A 20,233-nucleotide genomic window follows, 5' to 3' on the forward strand; every position below is an offset into this window, starting at 1 on the left:
TTATTTTAAACAATTTTTACTATTGACTGTAACCTGTGTGCATCATTATTATTTATAATATCTAAAACAATGTCGAGTGTGTGGAAAGCCAATAAATATATGCTGAACAAATAGAGAAAATGGGAGTTCTAGTTAGTTGACTCGAAAGGTAGTGCCACAAGAACTGCTGCTTAAAATATGTTCCTTTCCGGTGAGCATGGGGGAGGGGGGTGTAAAGGAAAGGCTGCTGGAGTGAGTGAGTTGGCCCAGTGGGAGGCTGTTTCCTGGGAATGTAGTAATTTGAACTCAAAAACTTAGACACATCTGCAAGAAGTTGCTAGGAACAGCAGGGACCAGTTCCCTCAAGCAAAAGCCTGCTGCTGGAGCACAAAGTGAAGGGTATAGGAATAGAATCACAGTTCTGGAAGGGAAGAGGGAAGACATTTGCCTGAGTAAGGTTTTTGTATGGTTGTATGTACTGTGCCTCAGTGGGAATTTGGGCCGGAGGATGGGCTCATTGACTTCGTACTCACAGACTAGCTGGGGTGAGACTTGACCCACATGGCAGACACAGAGTGTTTAGGAAATTGTTGAAATGCCTTGTTTAGGTGGCAAGGCATACAGCTGATTTACAAGAGAAACTACGGAGTCCAATGGTCATTTTTTTTAATAATGGTCAAGAGCAATAATATGCTTGCATTAACTGAATTATTGAAATTTCAAACAGAGCAAGTTCCAGGACAACCTCCAAAGCCACAAGAAACCCTGTCTCAAAAAAAAAAAACATTTTTTCAATATAAATCAACTTGAATAAGAATACATAAAGAAAATTTTAAACTACTTCCATACCCAAAGCTAAACAGTGTATAAGTTTTGGAAGACAATAGATGACTTCAGATACATCACGTGATGATATCAGGATCACCTGGGCAAAAAAATATTTAGCTAAAGGAAATGGCGCATTTAAGTTTTTCTTGAAAAAATTATCGTAATAACACTTGAAAAGAAATATTAAAGATAATTTGCTTTGCGCTAGCTTGTCTGCCTGTGGTCCACAAGGGTAAATAATGGGACTGATTGCAATCAGGGCTGTCTTGTGAGACTGAAAAGAAAGAAGGAGGTCCTCGCTTTGCTCCACATTTTTGAAATGAGCAGATTGTTTTATCTTTGTTTTGCAGATTTACTTACGCTTCTTGGACTATGAGATGCAGAATTCAAATGAATGCAAAAGAAACTTCGTGGCGGTGTATGATGGAAGCAGCTCTGTGGAGGACTTGAAGGCCAAGTTCTGCAGCACTGTGGCTAATGACGTGATGCTGCGCACAGGCCTGGGGGTGATCCGCATGTGGGCAGACGAGGGCAGTCGCAACAGCAGGTTTCAGATGCTCTTCACATCCTTCCAAGAGCGTAAGGTTCCTTCACTTAGCTGTTTGTCCTTCACAAGTATCCCAGAAGGCAAGGCTCCTCAGTGGCTAATGGGGTTTTCTTCATGCAGCTTGGGCACAGCAGGGTGTTCCCTAATAAGAGCTTAAAACCAGTGAGGTTCCTTCTACCTCATTTTGATGCAGTGAGTTTCATATCACATTCTCAGTACTTACTTCCTTATATGCATCATAACCTCGCTTAATCAGGTGCATGCCCTTCCATTGGGAAATGGTGGATTTTGTTTGTCTTCAGGTTAGCTCTTCCAGGAATATGAAGGTGATGCTGCAGTTTCTGAAGCTTGAGTTTAACTACCGGTTTTCCAAAACTTCATAAAATATTTAATATGTTGGCTTTAGAAAACTTCCCTTGTTGTAGTCTCATTTAATCGAGACAGGCTTGGCACTGCAGAACCATAGTTAAGGTAAGGGGAGGGAGGATTGCCTAGGAAGACAGAGAAATAGAGAAAAAAATCAGATGTCTAAGGGACATAATGATATTTAAAGCTACTGAAAAGTGCATCTTTGTTTTTTATTTTTAATTTTGAAAATTACAGCTTAATGAATAACAAGCTGCATGAACAGATATATTGGGGCATTCTTAGGGAACTTAGGCTCTTTCATGGTTCACAAATATAAGCAAATGGAAGAAAATGGCAAGAAATTCAGCTTTAACAGATACAAGCCTTATATATTTTTGTTTGTTTGTTTGGTTGGTTTGGTTTTTCTAAGGCAAGGTTTCTCTGTGGCTTTGGAGTCTATCCTGGAACCAATTCTTATAGACCAAGCTGGTCTCAAACTCAAAGAGATCCATCTACCTCTGCCTCCTGAGTGCTGGGATTAAAGGCGTACGCCACGACTGCCCAGTTTACAAGCCTTATATTTTGAAGCTATGCATTTTGTTTAAATAGAAAAGAGAACGAATTCAGAGCCTAATAGGCATGTCTTGATGGAAACTGCACAGGCTGCCAGGATTTTTAAGTTTAGAACTATTAAATGTTTCAGATAAATGTTGTATAAAACACAAAAATACTTTTGGCTTTTAATTCCTTTGTAATTCTACAGGCGGGCGGGCATTCAGTGGCACAAGAATCCTTGAATGTCACTTGATCTTTCTAAATAGTACCATGAACTTCAAGTGAGTTAGATAATTCTGCCCAACTGTTTGTAGTTTATTCGTGGTGAAGGCTCTGTCTGTATCTGAGAGGTTAATTGAAATGCTGGAGGTCTTGGATCTTTATTTCATTATGGTATTTGAAAAATAATCTCATATTTTCTAGACTAGAATATGAAGAAATTCTTAGTGTAATTTTTGGTGACTCAAGTCACATTGCTCAGCTACGTTTAGTGCAGTGTGCCATTGATAAGGGTCTTCTAGGGGCTGCATTTTAAAAGTATTAATTACAATTTATATGTTTTGTGGAATATAGTTAATATGGGATCTATCACCTTTGTGATTTTGGCCTCGACCTTTTGTTTACTACATTTAGTTTATATAACACAGTATGCATTTGCCATATCTAATATATTTTGAAGTATGTACACATTACAAAATTTTTGCACCTAGTCAATGATAGTTTTTTCTCTTGTGAAATGCTAAGAAATGAATAGTAAGTGTTCGCACTACAGAAAGAAAGCTCAGTTGACACTCATGTTGACGGGCTAGAATTAACCTTGGTATTGTGTGATAGTTTCATACTATCAATTATTGTTGTCTTGTGTGATATGTGTACTGAACTGTGGGGAATGTCCCATACCTCATGTATGGTAGTCATAGCACAATGTGTGGAGTTGGTTCTTTCCTTCCAGGGATCAAACAGTTTATCAGGCTTATGTGGCAAGCACAATTTTAGATGCTCAGCCCTTGGCCCACACTAAGAGGAATTTTTTAAAATATTCTTTACAGTCTGGAATCATGACTTACTGAGATCCCACATCTAATTTCATGTCAAAAATATGGAATGGCAAACTACTGTGGGATCTCTTAAACATGAAAAGTCTACAAGTTTTATCTACTACACTGTAAAATTTAATATGGAGAAATGAAAAATACATTGCTAAATTTAAAACATTCTCTGCAATTCAAGATTTTATTTTACTGTAGTGCAACATGAGCCAATAACTTCATTTTATGAGGGAAACACACTTACCTGTATAATTAAACGACTTGCAGTACTCATACTAAAAAAGGTATCAGGCATATGGGATGCTACAGTGAATAAAATGAAACTTCATAGTTCACACTTTTGGCATTTTTTATGGGGAAAATAATCCACTGGGAAGCTTGACAGTATGTGAGATAGGAGGAAATGTCAGCTAAGGTCCCCTTTACCTCTAAAATGGCTTATTGATTTGTATGAGTAGTTATAAATCTGCATGCATATAAGAAATGATATAATATGTCATGCTATGAACCTACCACATAAGTATAGTTGAGAGAAAATATAGTATTTCAGTGTCTGTGACCATATGAGCTATTAAAGCTATTTAGTGAGTAACTGTATAAATTAAGAGTCTGGAGGATATAGAATGTTCCTTCAACATTGAAGGAAGGTCCACCCAACCCATTAAGTTCTTCCATAAGAGAGAAGGCTTGTTTGTCTTGGAATGAGGGGTGTTATAAGAACACTTTCTGCGATCATTACATTCATTTGCAATAAATTTTTGCTAAAGTTATCATGTGCGATCTAAGTTTTCTTGCACATTATAGTAAATATTCTCTGCTGTTGCACAAAATATGGTCAGTGTGTCAGGTGAAATTCAGATGATTTCTATAAATCCTGCAAATTCAATTTGTTAAAAATCTAATAACCAATAGGAAGCCTTTAGGAGGTAGGGCCCTTGTAAAAAGATAGATTTCAAAGACTCATTAATGAGCTTTGGCTTCACAGACAGTATCCTCGGTAAAAGGGCATACCCCTTCTCCCAACCTGTAGGCCCCAGGGTGGCATTTTCATCTATCAGCTGATTATTACCATGGACCAAATTTGCTGGAGTATCAGTCTTGAACTTTGCAGATTCAAGAACTGTGCAAAAATAATACCTCCCTTGTAAGTGACCCATCATAAGAATATTACATGATTCATAAAGATTTTTATCATGGCGTTTTGCTTTCCTTCATTCTATATCGTTGTTCAGAATTGTGTTTTTGTAGTGAAGGGGGAATTCATTATAAAATGAACTGTGTGTGTGCTGCTTTATTTATTGGAACCATGCTCTACTGGATACAGTTTAGAAACTGTGAGAAAATACAAAGTAGGCTTCTGTTTGAAATGAGTGGTTTAGAATAATTGCGAGGGGGTTGTCATATTGGTGTCAAAGTGACTCATTGAAAAGCCTTCAAGTTCCTCACCTAGTGTGGCTTTATGCAATGTTAGTTCTACAGCAAATTTGGAATTGCACTGTGAAATTCGATGGCGATGATGTTTTTGTTTATGGTGCATTATTCTGTTGCCTGTTGCTGGTAACACAATGCATATAGACTGCATCAGTCATAAAGAGGCAAACTTAGGGTTTAGAGTGATGCATATGCAGCTATTAGGCCTGTTCTGGTGAAGGATGAATTTCTGGCATAAAGCATCACATGGCAGTAATAGAATAGACATCACATGTGTATCTAGATGTGTGTGTCCACATATGTGTGTATATCGACACATGTGTGCATATATGCATAGTTATGTGTGTGAGTTTCTATCTGTGCACTGTCTCTCTCCTGCTTCATGTGGAGTTTCCTGGAGTAAGGAAGCCTCACTGATGAATGATTATTCTTAATTACCTCCCAGAGACTAACTTCACAAAACCCCCCTCAAATAAATAAATCTCCATCTTCTAAATACCTCCTCATAGAGATTAAACCCCAGCATGAGTTTAAAATTAATTATCAAACATCAGCCATTGATATGCAGATTGCTTTTTTATGACAAAGCACATAATGTAATTATCTGCCCAAACAAATGTATACATGAAAACACATATTTAATAATAAACAAAGGTTTTTTTCCTCCTCAAAGTTCAGATATTTAGTTGATCGTCACCAGGATAACAGAGTGAAGAAGATGGGGAACTCTGTGAGATGATTCGGGAGCATTTTAGTCTTTTCTTTTAAAAAGTGCTCTTTCAGAATCTCAGTTTACTCTCTGCTACACAAGGCTGGAGCAGGAAGACTTGAAGTGGAGAAACTGGGCCCTCATGACACTGCAACTTTGCTGGTGCCTTGATGCCTGAGTTCCCTACATCCAAAATTGTGAGAGATACACTTGTGTTGATTATAGAAGATGGTTGATTGTAGAAGATGGAGGAACTTTTAGGGTTCCCAAATGGACTACAACAGAGTGCTTCCAGTAATATCTACATCAGGAAAGTAAAATGGTTTATAGAGTACAAGCAAGGCTTAGAAATCATCCATCCCATGTCTTCACTTGTTATAACCAGATAGATGTCCAGAGAAATCAATCACTCTTCCATGCATATCTACTCTACTCTTGGTGACTTGCTAATCTAATTGAGCGGAGGGCTGAACATCTGACTTATAATGTAACTTTGCTGTCTTTGAGACATCATGGGTTTGACATCTCTTTTTTCAAAGAGGACAGTGATGACAATGGTGATGAAATTAGGTGACCAGTAGGCTCAATTCAGCAAAGATTTAAATGATTTTCAAAGGTAATTTGAATCCTTGGTCATATCATGGTCAAATTCTGGTTGCATAGCGCACTTACAAGTTAAAATCAGAGAGCATACATGACATGCTACCATCACATTACTATCAGACAAAATAAAATTAAAATGAACACATTCTATAGGATCTACCAGTGTTATCTACCAATATGATGGCTGGTAAATACAAATATATAAATGTTTAAATTATCAACCTTTTTTTCCTCACCTGAACTAATTGCAGTAAAGGGGAAAATGAGTTTATCATGGAGATGTGGATTCTTTGTCATATCAGCAGATGTTTAGCCTGTCCAAGCCCACTATTACAAACTCTGTCTTGCATTACCATATCTATTACAGAAATAATACTAGTCATCAGAAGACCCAAGGGGCCAGAATTAGAAAGGAATTTCCTTACAGTGAAGGCTGTGAAATCACCCTTTTCATCTAGTTTCATGAGCCAGAAAGAATACTTTCTTCTTCAGCTGCTCTCACTTTCAACAGAGACATCACCAGAATTGTGGCATGTGCCTCTGATTGTGACAGCTAAAACACTTTGTTAAGAATTACACAGACAGAACAAACACCATATAGTTGCTTCCATGTCTGGGGATTATACAGTAAGAAAACTCCATCTCTACTATCATGGAAAATAATTCTGGGCAATTCTTACACAGAATTTTCCATGATAAATCATGTTTTATCTTATTGACTTAAGTCAAAATTGTTCTAATAATACAGCTAAATATGTTAACATCACTTTCCATAGTCACTGTCTTCATTTTGAGGAATCATCTAGTTAGAACGATTATATTTAGTATTTAAATTTGAGTACATTTATTCATAACCGATTATGGCAGAAGTACTTATTAACATTGATTTCATGTCAATGCGGGAGAGCTGGGGACCCGGGTGTATTGCATCTCTTCAGGGTGAGTCACCTGTTGCCGTTTGAGAGCCATCCTTGCTCTGGGTTTGTGTGTGAATTCAGTAATGGGATTGGATGCATCCCACAAGCCAGGATAATTCTCACTTCCAGAGAGCTTTTTAGTCTTCTGCTTCCAGGTGCAGCTTTTGCACATTATCAGTACTTGATTGGTGAGCAGCAAATGCCTGTTGTAAACAGATAAGCAAGAAAAAGGTATGTCTAAATACTGAACACTTTAGGATCATATGGAAATTATTTATGAAACATAGTACATGTGGTTTCATGTGAACTCAAGACAAGTCAAAGTAAGAGGTTTATGTTTGATAAAATTGCACAGAATATCCTTTTGCTGTCAAGTGAATTGGGAAGATTTATTCTCATATGAAGCAAAACGTTCTCATGGTATAAAAACAATCTATAATACCTACAATACAGTGGCACCAACAGATAGTATACCCACAGTACACCAGCACCTACAGACAGAATACCCACAGTACACCAGCACCTACAGATAGAATTCCCACAGTACACCAGCACCTACAGACAGAATACCCACAGTACACCAGCACCTATATATAGAATTCACACAGTACACCAAGACCTACAGATAGCTTCTGATGTAAATTGTGCTGTTTGTATTCTGTAGCAAAATTTCCCTGAGAATGTGTATCCTTAATCAAATAGTTACACAGTGATTAAAAAGGAAGGACCTGATCAAACCAGGACACTCTAGGAAACTTAAAATCATACAGCTGAAACTAGAGGAGCCATGTATGAATTGGTTGCTTCTTATAGCACTAGACACTCCAGTTCAAAGAGGTTTTGGCCACAAAGAAGCAGAAAAACGAGGAATTGAGTCACAGAACTCCAAGAATCCGAGTTTTACACAGACTAAAAATCTGGGTAAAGGAATCGGCACAAAGTTGAAGATCATACCTACAGCTGATGTCTGCATTGAAACTTTTGTGGTGATCCTGTTATCAGTATTCAGACATCTGTACTGGCCTGCCCTTGGGGTCCTGACAGCTGCAGCCACTAAAGAGCACCTCCTGTGCACATTCACTATGTTCCCTTTTAAAAGGGTCCTGCCCAACTCTCTCTCTCTCTTTCTCCCTCCCCCCCTCTCTGTACCTTACTCTTCCTTCTGCTGGCAGACAGAGGCCAGTCTCCTCTCCTCCCTTTCCCATTCAGTTTTCTCCAATAAAACCCCTCCATCCAAGCTCTGTTATATGCCTTCTTTCTCTCACACACCATGTTGTTAAATCACAACATCTGCAACATCTGTGTTTGGCTTCTAACTCATAGATTATGTGAAAATAACTGGATGGTGTTTAAAGATTTCTGAACTGGGATTGTCGTTGTGAAGGTCTTATTGAAATAGCCATATTATTGAGATTTCATGGGAACATCTTTCCTTTCATAGCAGACAGTCTAGGTTTCTGACTCTTACACCTTTACTGTGATATTTCCTGAGCCTGAGGTGTAGGATCCGTGTTGTAGACTTATCAGTTGAGGTCAAGAAACTGACAGTCAGTTGTTCTCTGCATTTTGAACACTTGTAATCTCCAACTGCTGCAAAACATGCTCCTATGATGAGGAGTGGGAGCTATACTTACCTGTGGATATGGGGATAATATATATAGATTGCAGTTGTAAATTATACTGGCTCAAGAAAGTGGCAGTACTAGGTTCTCCTCTAGGGTCCATGACCTTATAATCCATGAATAGTAGATTAGGTGGGCAGAACCAAATTTAATTTCCTCCCAGTTAGACAGCTGTTGGTTGCCTGCAAGACGTAAGTGCCACCATTTCACATTGCAATGAGTCCTTCAAAATGATTAATGGATAATGAAAATGTGGTATATATACATGGTGGAGTACTACTGACCTGTAAACCAAAGTGAAACCATGAAATTTACAGGTAAATGGATGGACCTACAAAAGATTGTATTGAGTGGCGTAATCCAACCTTCAAAGACAAATTTTGCATGTTTTCTCTCATCTATAGTACTGAGATCCAAAACTCTAGATGTGAGCATTAAACCTAGAGTAAATGAAGATATGATCATTTAATAACATTTTTTCCTGATAAGATGATGTCAGGCACAACGACAATCCTGGGATCATTGTTGAGACCTAAAGTGACCATATTCAATGTATTTCACCAAGTAATTTGTGTGCTGTAGAGAAAGTTATGCCATCAGTTATGGTTATTCTATAGTATAAATTTATGTCTTGGTGAAGTAGATTTCAATATCACACCATTATAAATTGTGGTGTTTAAAGTAGATTAAGCATACTTTATTAATGCAAGAAATATTTACCGTATATGTCATACAGAAACATAAATACCAGATGGCATAGATTTAAATATCAACAGTATATAAAATATGCTGAGCAAATTGCTGAATTTATGTTGTATTTTGGCAAGTCTTTCTAAAATAGACAGAAAGCATAAAGTAGGTAATAAAAGTCACTATATTTAATATGTGATATTTAATATTTGTATGGATGAAATACTATTATAGCTGAAATGCAAGGGGAAAGATGAATGGGTGAACAAGTGTCAAGATAAATCATTGTTTTTAATATTATAAGAAATAAGGCAGATATTAGATGGGAAAGATGAAAGTTCAAAGAAGCAAATCAACCAACTAGAGAGTTCTTATGTCTACCAAGGTTCAGCGTGACTGCAGACTAAGTACACTGCACTCCTGTCTCCAACTACATTTATTCCTTTGTAGTGCTGGGACTAAAGGCCTGCACCACTACTACCAAGCTTCTATATCTAACTAGTGTAGCTGCTGGGATTAAAGGTGTTAAGAACACTGCCTGGCCTAAGTGGCGGATTAGTGTGTCTAGCTTTGCTTCTCAGATCTTCAGGCAAGCTTTATTTGTTAGATAATAAGCAATATATCACCACAAGAATGCAGTAAGAAAATGATGGTGACTGTATTAGAATTGGGAAAATGAAATAAATAATCATAAAGTAATGCACATGGCCTTCTATGAGACTACATATAGTAGTAACAGAAGGCTATGCTTCCAGTCATTACATCTGATTTTCATCCTTCAGATTAGTTTAGAAAATGAAGAAATGAGTTTAGAGATGCTGAAGTGTGGTGTTTTGAAAGAAATTGGCTCCCAAATGAAGTGGCACTATTAGTAGGTGTGGGTTTATTAGAGTAGGTATGCCATTTTTGGAGGAAGTACATTACTGTGTGTGGGGGCAGGGAATTTGAGGTCTCTTTGCTCAAGCTTCTCTCAGTGTGACACTCAGACAACTTCCTGGTGCCTGCAAGATGTAGGACTCCTAGCTCCATATCCAGCACCATGTCTGCCTGTATATTGCCATGCTCTCCAACAAGACGATAATGGACTGAACCTCTGAAATGTGAGCCACCCCAATTAAATATTTTCCTTTATTACCATCCGGGAGCCTTAATCCTGTGACTGATGGAAGCAGAGGCAAACACACAATTAATCACTGAACTGAACCCAAGGAACCCAGTGACAGAGAGAGAGAGAGGGAGTGATGAACAAATTGGCAAAGAATGGGCTGGCAAAACCAGCAGAGACAGCTGATCTGAACAGGGGAGAGCTCTTGGACCCCAGACCGACAGTGGGGAGGCCAGCATGGGACTGATCTGGACCCCCCCAAATGTGAGTGTCAGCGAGAAGGCCTGGGCAACCTATAGGGCCCTGAGCTGTGGATCAGTGTCTATCCCTGGTATACAAACAGTCTTCGTGTGCCTATAGCACAAAGAGGGATGCTCTCTCAGCCTGGACTCTTAGGGGAGTGCCTGGACCCTACCCAGAGTAAAATGACAGACTCTAGATATCCCCTATGTGGAAGGATTTGGCAATAGGGTGGGAGGGTGGGGGGGAAGGGGAGTGCGGGAGGAGGGGAGGGAGAGGGAACTGGGATTGACATGTAAAACAAGCTATTTAAAATTAAAATAAAAAATGATATAATGAAAAAAAAAGAGTTGCCATGGTCATGGTGTCTCTTCTCAGCAGTAGAAACCCTAACTAAGACACACAGTGAGGTGAAAGTTTTTGTAGTTCTATTGGGAAAACAAGTTTAATGAGTGGCAATTGGCAATTCAACACAACATATCAAAACATATGCTATTATGCTTAAAAATACCTTTTAACATTAACTAGATTCATACACCTAAACAAATCATATGTTACAACAATGAAGACTGGAATTGGAAAGATGCCAAAAGAATCATAGCTATTTTTACCACCAAGCATACCACACCACAGGCCACAGGCACCTGTGTTTACTTGTAACTTGTATATATATATATAGAGAGAGAGGCATAGTTAGTTAAATAAAATATAAATATTGAAATAAAATTAAACAAATAACAATATAACATGAGGCATCTTGTTTACTTTTATAATTTTGAGAAGAGCCCTTGTTGGCCTGAAATTCTATGTAGACTAAGCTGGCATCAAACTGACAGACATCTGCTTGCTTCTGCCTCCTGAGACTGGAATTAAAACCTTGCACTATTATTGTTAACCCAAAAGTGATGTTCCTTTTTTTTTTAAATATTTATTTATTTATTTTGTATACAGCATTCTGTCTGCATATATGCCTGCAGGCCAGAAGAGGGTGCCAGATCTCGTTACAGATGATTGTAAGCCACCATGTGGTTGCTGGAAATTGAACTCAGGAAGTCTGGAAGAGCAGCCAGTGTTCTTAACCTCTGAGCCATCTCTCTAGCCCCAAAAGTGATGTTCTTAAGTTGAATAGTTAAATGTTTCTGGAAATTCATGAGCTATTTATTAAGACAATATTATACTTGAGAATTTTATCAAACTATTTTGAGCACAATATACTAAAATAAAATAGTTAACAAAAAGCATCTACACTATACATGTATTCTTGTAAATACAGTAGATAAATATTTTACATGAAATATCCATTATCTATCCAGTACATACACATAGAAGATAACAGAATTCAGTTTTTACTGACGATTTTAGATTATTGTTTTTTTGACTTCTCTACATGAAATATGAATTGATCTAGTAAATCATTAAACACTAAAAATAAGACTTTCTGAAGGGATCAATTGTATTTATGTAAATGTGATTACTCACATTGTTTTCTATGGTATAATAATTGCTATATATTTACATCAGAAAACATTTAATCAATATAACTGTAACTGTGCCACTGCTTAAGATATCCCATTTCTACACTACGCCTCTGAAGTACTTAAGAATTCACCTGAGCGGAATCTCTTGACCACTTACCTCCCAGTGGCTACTCAGCTGGCAACTGACTTTGTGTGACAATTTCCAATGGGTGAATCCTCATTTTTAGAGTGTCCTTGAGCTAGTGAGTTTTTGTATTATTTTTTTGTGGGGGGTTGTCAACTTGACCCAAACTAGTTTCATCTGGGGAAAAGAAAACTTAATTGCTTAATTGTTTCCATCGGATGGCCTGTGGGCAAGTCTGGGGTTGGAGGGGATTGTCTTAAATCACATTTAATAATGGCAGTCCCAGTCTGAGTTTGTTCCCACTCCTGAGCAGGAGGCCCTGAGTGGAATAAGAAAGCAAATAGAGCACACGCTAGGGAGTGAGCCAGAGTGCAGTGTTCCTCTATGGTCTCTGCAGAGGTTCACGACTCAGGTTCCTGACTCCAGGTTCCTGATTTATTTTCCTGCCCTGACATCTCACTGATCAAATGTGAGAGGGACATGTAAGACAAATAAACCTTCTCCTCTCCATGTTGCTTTTGGTCTTGGTGTTTGTCACAACAACAAAGAAATCAAATTAAAACTCACATCTCCCATCTCTGTCAAATTCATGACTATTGTCATCATCATCATCATCATTATTATTATTATTATTATTATTATTATTATTATTATTATTATTGAGCAAGGGATGTACCTTGATGGGATGTTGCTGTTTATCTTACCGCAGTTGACTTTTCTCTATTGATTTTTATATAACTTAAGAGATTTTTTCTGAAAGTATGGAAGCAATAGTGATTTGACTTGAAGGTTTTAGGCATCCAATGTTAATTAAATGTGCTATATCTAAACATATGCCCATTTTCATAAATTATGACTATGTATTCTCTTTCTGTATAAAGAAACTATCTTACAAATTAAGTGATTTTATTACTGCAAAACAGCAGTGAACCATCCTCATATGGATAAAATGGGTATGTGTTTATAATTTAAAAAGCAATTACAGACAGTCTCTGAAAAGAAAATCACAAGTCAGCTATTTACAAAGGGATTGTTGCTTAAACGAAAGGTGTAATAAGGTGATGCATATTTAATGTCTTGTCTTAATATGAGCTTGTTAAACCTACCGCTTTCTTATAAGGAATGAATGGATTGGTCCGTAGTGCACTTTCCAGGTATGAGAGAATACTGGATGGAAGATAAAAGGGTTAAATATGCTTTCTCCTCCAGCGAGGCAAGGAAAATTATATAAAATTGTATAATATGTAAGAAATGAACGTTCTCTCACTCCATCATTCCCTCCAACATCCACTTCTTTTCTCCTCAAACCTTTGCTTGGTTTCAAACTGTACCATAACGAGAATTGCAAGCAAAACACATTCATATTTGAAAATTATTTGTAATGGACTCGTATTACTGACTCAATCATTTAACTTGCACTACTAGGAAGGTTCTGAATGCATAGGCACACAGTATATTAATATGTATTAATCCCTGTCTTCAGTTTTTCCTGCAAAGACTTTAATTGAAATCCACTTGACTTCGATTTTTATTCATTGAGGATCTCCCTTTGCACATTCTAGAGTAATGTAGACTTTGATATAAAGTGTGAGTTTGAAAGAGTCTAGGTATGAGACTCAAAGCTATAGTTACATGTGATTTTAGGCACTTTGGTAATCATATTATATATAGGCAATTGCTTTGATTTTGACCTTGTAGTCATTATAGTTTATAAAAATGAATGTCATCGGTTTGCCACATGGACATAGAAGACTGTTATCTTGAACAGTCATCATTTGAAGTCTTCCAATCACAAGCACCAGGCAACACAGCCTTTTAAGCCTTGGCACAAATCTTTGTTTACTGCAGGTTCTTCTATCAGAACTTGGAATGCTCAGCGGCAGAGCCAAATATTGTACCGTTGTAAGAACAATGTGTCTAAACTAACCAACGGTTGCAGACACGCATAAATCGGTCACAAAACAAACTCTGCACCAAATGTGCAGGGTCTAATAATAACTCCAGTGCAGAGCAGTCCAACATCCTCCTCATTATGATTGTGATTTCTAATTGCACACGATGAATAAATCATCATGCAGCTGAGTCAAAGCAGACCTAATAATGATGGCATAAAAGCATACCATAATTCCTTGGAGTGAAACCTGGAGTAGGTGTCTTGTGATGAGAACCATCACAAAGGAGGAAAGAAATTATCTCTACCTATGTTATAAAAAGTGTGCATAGAAAAAAGGCTTTAATTACGCAGTAAAATCTTCACTGGTGGGAGGCCACTCTCTTATTACAAGTTTTGTGGTGAGGTCTACTTACTGTGTGATATTAAAGTTTGTAAACAGAATTTTGTATATTATGTAAAGAGATTCAGAAACATATTTCTTTTCTAAAAGTGAATGCCTTTGTGAACCACCATGTCAGAACAGAGAGTTTGAGAATCATTGATTTTTTTTTCAAAATAAATGGAAAGAGTATAAAGACTTGAAGAAAAGGTGCGCATATCTATATCTGGAATCAGTTTGGTAAGCACTTCTCAGTAAAATTTCATTTATTCTTAACTGCTAAATCTAAGGGTCATTTTTAGTTCAAAATATGATAGCAGAAAATATCGATTTGAGAGGGAAATTCTGGCAGCAATGTTGGTGGCTTGATGTGTTTATAATTTATTTATTTATTTTTTATTTGAATTTTAAATAGCTTGTTTTACATGTTAATCCCAGTTCCCTCTCCCTCCCCTCCTCCCGCACCCCCCATCCCCCCCCATCCTCCCACCCTGTTGCCAATTCCTTCCTCTTAGGGGATATCTAGAGTCTATCATTTCATTCAGGGTAGGGTCCAGGCACTTCCCTAAGAGTCCAGGCAGAGAGAGCAACCCTCTTTGTGTTATGGACACACGATATCTGTTAGTATTTGAGGGATAAACACTGATCCACTGCTCAGAACCCCATAGGTAGCCCAGGCCTCCTCATTCAGGGGGTCTGGATCGGTCCCATGCTGGCCTCCCAGCTGTTGGTTTAAAATACTTTTTTTATATATGTGTGTACAGGCTGTTGTTTATGCACATGCATGTGTGAGGGTGGACATTCCTGTGCTAGCATGAAGGTCAGAAGAATATGTCAGATCCCCATGTGCAGCTTGTTAAATGGAGGCTGCGCTCCTAACTCTGGTACTCATTACTGCTCAACCAGTGTCTCTAATTGGTAAGTCATTCCTCTAGATCGATATTTTATCATTTTTTCCATTCGTGTCCAGTAATTAAAATAAACTGTGACAAATATCAGGTAGTATTAAGCAATACATTTTAAACCTGCTTTTGATATCCAAAAATAAATATTTTATTATGTTTTATAACTGCTGTTTCTGATGGAATAGTATTGTCCCTCATCATCAATACTGAAAAAAGAGTGAAATGCAGTAGAAGTTGAAACCTTTGTTGGACTTCAATGAGAAGCTGGTGTCTCATAAATGTGGTACTACCTGAGGAATTTGTACTCTATGTGGTCTTCAAATGAGCATATATTAAGTAAGCAGAAAGTAGTACTTGTGCCTGAGAAGTTGGTTTAGTCGGTAAGAGTGTTTACTATGAAATCAAGAGGATCTAAGTTCACATCCCTAGCACTCTTGTAAAAGACCAAGTATGGATATGCACATCTGTAATCACAGCATTGACAATGGATCCTAGGGTTCTGGCTGCCCAGATAGCCTAGACAAGTGAGACCCTGTCCCCAAAAACAACAAAGTGGAGAGAAATAGAAGAAGCACCTAAAACCTTCTTCTGGTCTCTGTATTTGCAATCATGGCTACACAGATAAAAGTTCAATAACACACACACACACACACACACACACACAAGTTTGGGGGTGGATACAAGACTGAGGGACAGTTTGGTCACCACAGAGAGTTTAGGCTGACTGGCTAAAGGAGGAAATGTCAGAAAGATGCAGGTGGGTGTTGTCTTTAAAGGTATTTTGAATGAGGTCTTTGCCCTAGCTTTTTCTCAGCATGACTATTAATGATGTAATAGATATGCTGCCAATGTTTGGTGCTGATTATATCTTGCTATCTCCCTGGACTTTTAAAAATCATTTCTAAGAGTGTTCTGGTGAACTTTTTAGGATGTAGTAAGTATAGGATTAAGTGTACAGTCAAATCATATGTAAGTAAGAATAACTGTTTCCTTTTCCTATATTCTCCATTCTTCCCCTTTCTCTTGCCTTATTGTTCTGGTTAATCTTTCAAGAACTGTAACAAAAATGATGTAAGTGGAGAGAATGTCCTCTTGTTCCTCATGTTAGTGACTGTTTCAGCCTCTATTATGTTGAGATACATTCTTTCTACTACTTTCTTTGGGGCTTTTATCATGAAGGTATGCTGAACTCTGTCAAAGGCCTTTTTACATGAATTAAAATGATCAAGTAATTTATTTCTTTAAGTTTGTTTTTCATTATAGTACATTTATTGAATTGCTAACTCATCCATCCTTGTATTCTGGGATAAAGCCACATTGTTCACAGTGTTTGATTTTTGATGTGTTGTTGAATTGTTTTTGCAAGCATTTTTTTCTTTCATCTTCTTCATCAGGGAAATTGTTCTCTCTCTCTTGGTGTGTGTGTGTGTGTGTGTGTGTGTGTGTGTGTGTGTATTCTCATCTGGTTTAGATATTTGGTAATACTGGCTTAGCAAAAATATGTTTGATGAAAGTGTTTCCATTTCTATTTCATGGACTATTCTGAAGAAATAGATTCAGCTTTTTTTTTTAATGCTGGGTTGAATTTAGTTGTCAATTCATTTAATCCAGTCATTAATTAGCTTTATTAGTTGCTTGTGGAGCTACTTAGTTTGTTTATATTGTCTTGATTTAATTTTGGTAGGCCTAGACATTTATTTATTTCTTATATTTTCAAATTTATTGAAATACAAATTTACAAAATATGCCTTAAGTCTCTGAATTTTAAAGGGGACTTGTATGTACTTGATTTCTTTTTACTCTTTTTTCTTTGCTTTTTGGTTTTTAGGGGACCCGCCAACCAGATCCAAAATAAATGCACACACGTGGAGGCTTATTATTACTTATAAATGTCCAGCCTTAGCTTGGCTTATTTCCAGCCAGCTTTCTTTAACTTATATTACTCCATCTACCTTTTGTTTCTAGACTTTTTCCTTTTCTTACATTTTATTATTTTTTAAATTTAAGTAAAACACAGTCTTATTTTACATTTCAATCCCAGTTCCCCTTCTCTCCAGTTCTCCCACTCCCCCAGCCATTTCCCCATTCCATTTCCATCCACTCCTCAGAGAGGGTGAGACCTCCCATGGGAGATCATAAAAGTCTGTCACATAATTTGGGGCAGTATCAAGGAGAGTATCCTTCTATGGGTACTGTGCTCCAAAAAGCCAGTTCATGAACTAAAGCTAAATACTGGTTCCACTGCCAGAGGCCCCATAGACTGTCTAAGCCCCTCCAACTGACACCCACATTAGCGGGGCTTAGTTCAGTCTTATGCTGGTTCCCCAACTGTCAGTCTGGAGTTTGTGAGCTCCTACTTGCTTAGGTTAGCTAGAAAACAAGGAGGACCCTAAGAGAGACATACATGGGCCCCCAAGAAGGGGAAAGGGACAAGATCTCCTGAGTTAATTGGTAGAATGGGGGTTGGGAGTGTAGGAAAAAGAAGAAGGGAGAAGGGGATGGCAAATGACATCACAAGGGATAAGGAAGGTCAAGTTGGGGGAAGGACAGAGAAAGAGCAAGGAAAGAGATGCCTTGATAGAGGGAGCTGTTATGGGCTTAAGGAGAAACTTGCCACTTTTCTTAGTTTGTATATCTTACTTTCACTCTTATTCCTTAAGAGGCTGGGTGGCTGGGTGGCAGGCCCCTAGCATCCTCCTCTCTTTGTTATATGCTGCTCTTTCTTCTACAGAGTTCTATTCCTATTTATTTTCCCTGCCCTCCAGTCCTGCCTATCCTTTCTCCTGCCTTGCTATTGACCGTTCAGCTCTTTATTAGACCATTAGGTGTTTTAGATGAGCAAGCAATCACAGCTTCACAGAGTTAAACAAATGCAGCATGAGCAATAGCAACACATTCTTACATCTTTAAACAAATGTTCCACAGCTTACACAGAAATTACACACCTGAAAATAATCTACAACAGGGACAGGGAAGGATTAAAGGTGGGTACAATCAGAGTATGGTACGTATGTATTTGAGTGGATATATCATTATAAACCCAACCACTTTGTACTATGAGTAAGTACCAGTCATATAGCCAAGGAAAAAATAAAACAAAGGAATGAAGGGGAACTAATGGTGGCTAGCAGGAAAAGGATGAAAGTCCCTTTCCATGACTCCATTCAGCCATATTCAGTTAGCAGGCTAATTAGAATTCCAAATAGAGAATCTGTGTGGGAATTGAAATACTCCGAACCAGACTGTTTCCCAGACAATTTCCATAGCCCAGTGGGAGTCTTGAGTCAATGGTCTAAGCTCAGACTCAGTACAAACCGATGGGCCACTTATAAACAAGCCTGGGTAAAAAGCACATAGAAGGAAAGAGGGCTTGAAAATCTAACCAAAAATACTTCTAGACATTGGTCCAGGGGGCTAGCAGAGCATAGGAAATCCTCTTCACAAAATTGATTGTGGTATTGAATGAAAGAAACTACACTTTTTAATTATGCAAGGCTTTGCATGCAGTATGAACTCACAATGTTTCTATCAAATATAGATATAAATCACATATACATGTTTATAACAGTGTGGAACTTTTCTTAATTTTTCATCCAAAAAAAAAAAAAACCAGTAATCGCCGGGCGTTGGTGGCGCACGCCTTTAATCCCAGCACTAGGGAGGCAGAGGCAGGTGGATCTCTGTGAGTTCGAGGCCAGCCTGGTCTACAAAGTGAGTTCCAGACAGCCTCCAAAGCCACAGAGAAACCCTGTCTCGAAAAACAAACAAACAAACAAAAAAAAAACAAAAAAAAACCAGTAATCAAAGAGGCTCCAAGTCATCTTGAAGATCAGAAAGTTTAATAAGCCCTTATCTCTAAGGAAAGTTTTAGTGAGCCATTATCATCTCAGCTCATAACAGCTTAACCCAAGAGATAGAAAGAGATTCAAATGCTCCTTTTTCTCATAGGTCTGCAGAAAGTTCCACTGACTTAGAGATAGAGGACATGACAAAGCAGAAACGGCCAAATCAGAGCCCTGTGCTGTGATGGGAAAGGGATGTGCCTGTGTGAATGTGTGTGTCGCCATGCCCTCTGATTCCTGAGTAAGCAGAGGTTAAATTACTTTAAAAATGATTGGAGGGAAACAAAAGGAGGAGAGAACAATGCGGTAGCCCACAGTCGGATTGCAAATTCAGTCTTAAGCCCGTGGTGCAACCTGTCCTTTCTGGTTCTCATTGCCATAATGATGACTGTGTGGCTGACTCTATCTACCCACGGTAGATTTGAAACCTTTGAAGTGAAGGCAGTTGAAATATCGGCATCCCAGAAAGAAATGTTATATTTCTCATTTTATTTAATATTTAGGGAATTTTTGTGTATTTGAAGAAAGAAAAGAACTGAAACTGTTTATGAACTTAGGAGCCAAATACTGTCCTATTAGATACTTGATTTTTATAAAACATGAATTTGTGGAATAAGTAAACAGTGTCATGCATGAGGTATGTGTCTTTCTTTCACCCTCTTCCGTTAACACTGTGTAATGGTCCCTGGGGACCCCTCTAAAGAGTGAGTCTTCAGGTGTAGGGATGCTGTCTCACTACTGTATTTAAAGGCCCTGAGAAGATTCAGCTATGTGTGGTAGAAGCCTGCCCCCTTGTGGATGGAGCGCAAACAGTTGAGAATTCGTATACAATTGTCCTTAAATACATTTATGTTCATTTTTTTTAATTGTAGAGAAGTATAGACATCCTACGAAGCTGCCATTTTTCTTGTAAAACATCTGAGATGGAAAATTGCCCTTTTTGAACAATATTTTATGCCCTTTGATTGAGAATACTTGAGTTTTCACA

The 20,233-nt window shown here is 37.9% G+C and overlaps 1 protein-coding gene across 3 annotated transcripts in view; it reads left to right on the plus strand.

Annotated features, from left to right (window-relative positions):
• Nucleotides 1-20,233, plus strand: part of Neto1 (neuropilin and tolloid like 1) — a 113,935-nt gene that overhangs the window by 78,986 nt on the left and 14,716 nt on the right. For all 3 annotated transcript variants that reach the window (XM_013124683.3, XM_005065391.4, XM_013124685.3), the window contains exon 7: nucleotides 1,158-1,386. In XM_013124683.3, the coding sequence (XP_012980137.1) occupies nucleotides 1,158-1,386 (229 nt within the window). The remainder of the gene's footprint in view (nucleotides 1-1,157; nucleotides 1,387-20,233) is intronic.

This window comes from Mesocricetus auratus, unplaced genomic scaffold (genome assembly GCF_017639785.1).
Source record: "Mesocricetus auratus isolate SY011 unplaced genomic scaffold, BCM_Maur_2.0 Super-Scaffold_100015, whole genome shotgun sequence".
NCBI classification, from domain to species: domain Eukaryota; kingdom Metazoa; phylum Chordata; class Mammalia; order Rodentia; family Cricetidae; genus Mesocricetus; species Mesocricetus auratus.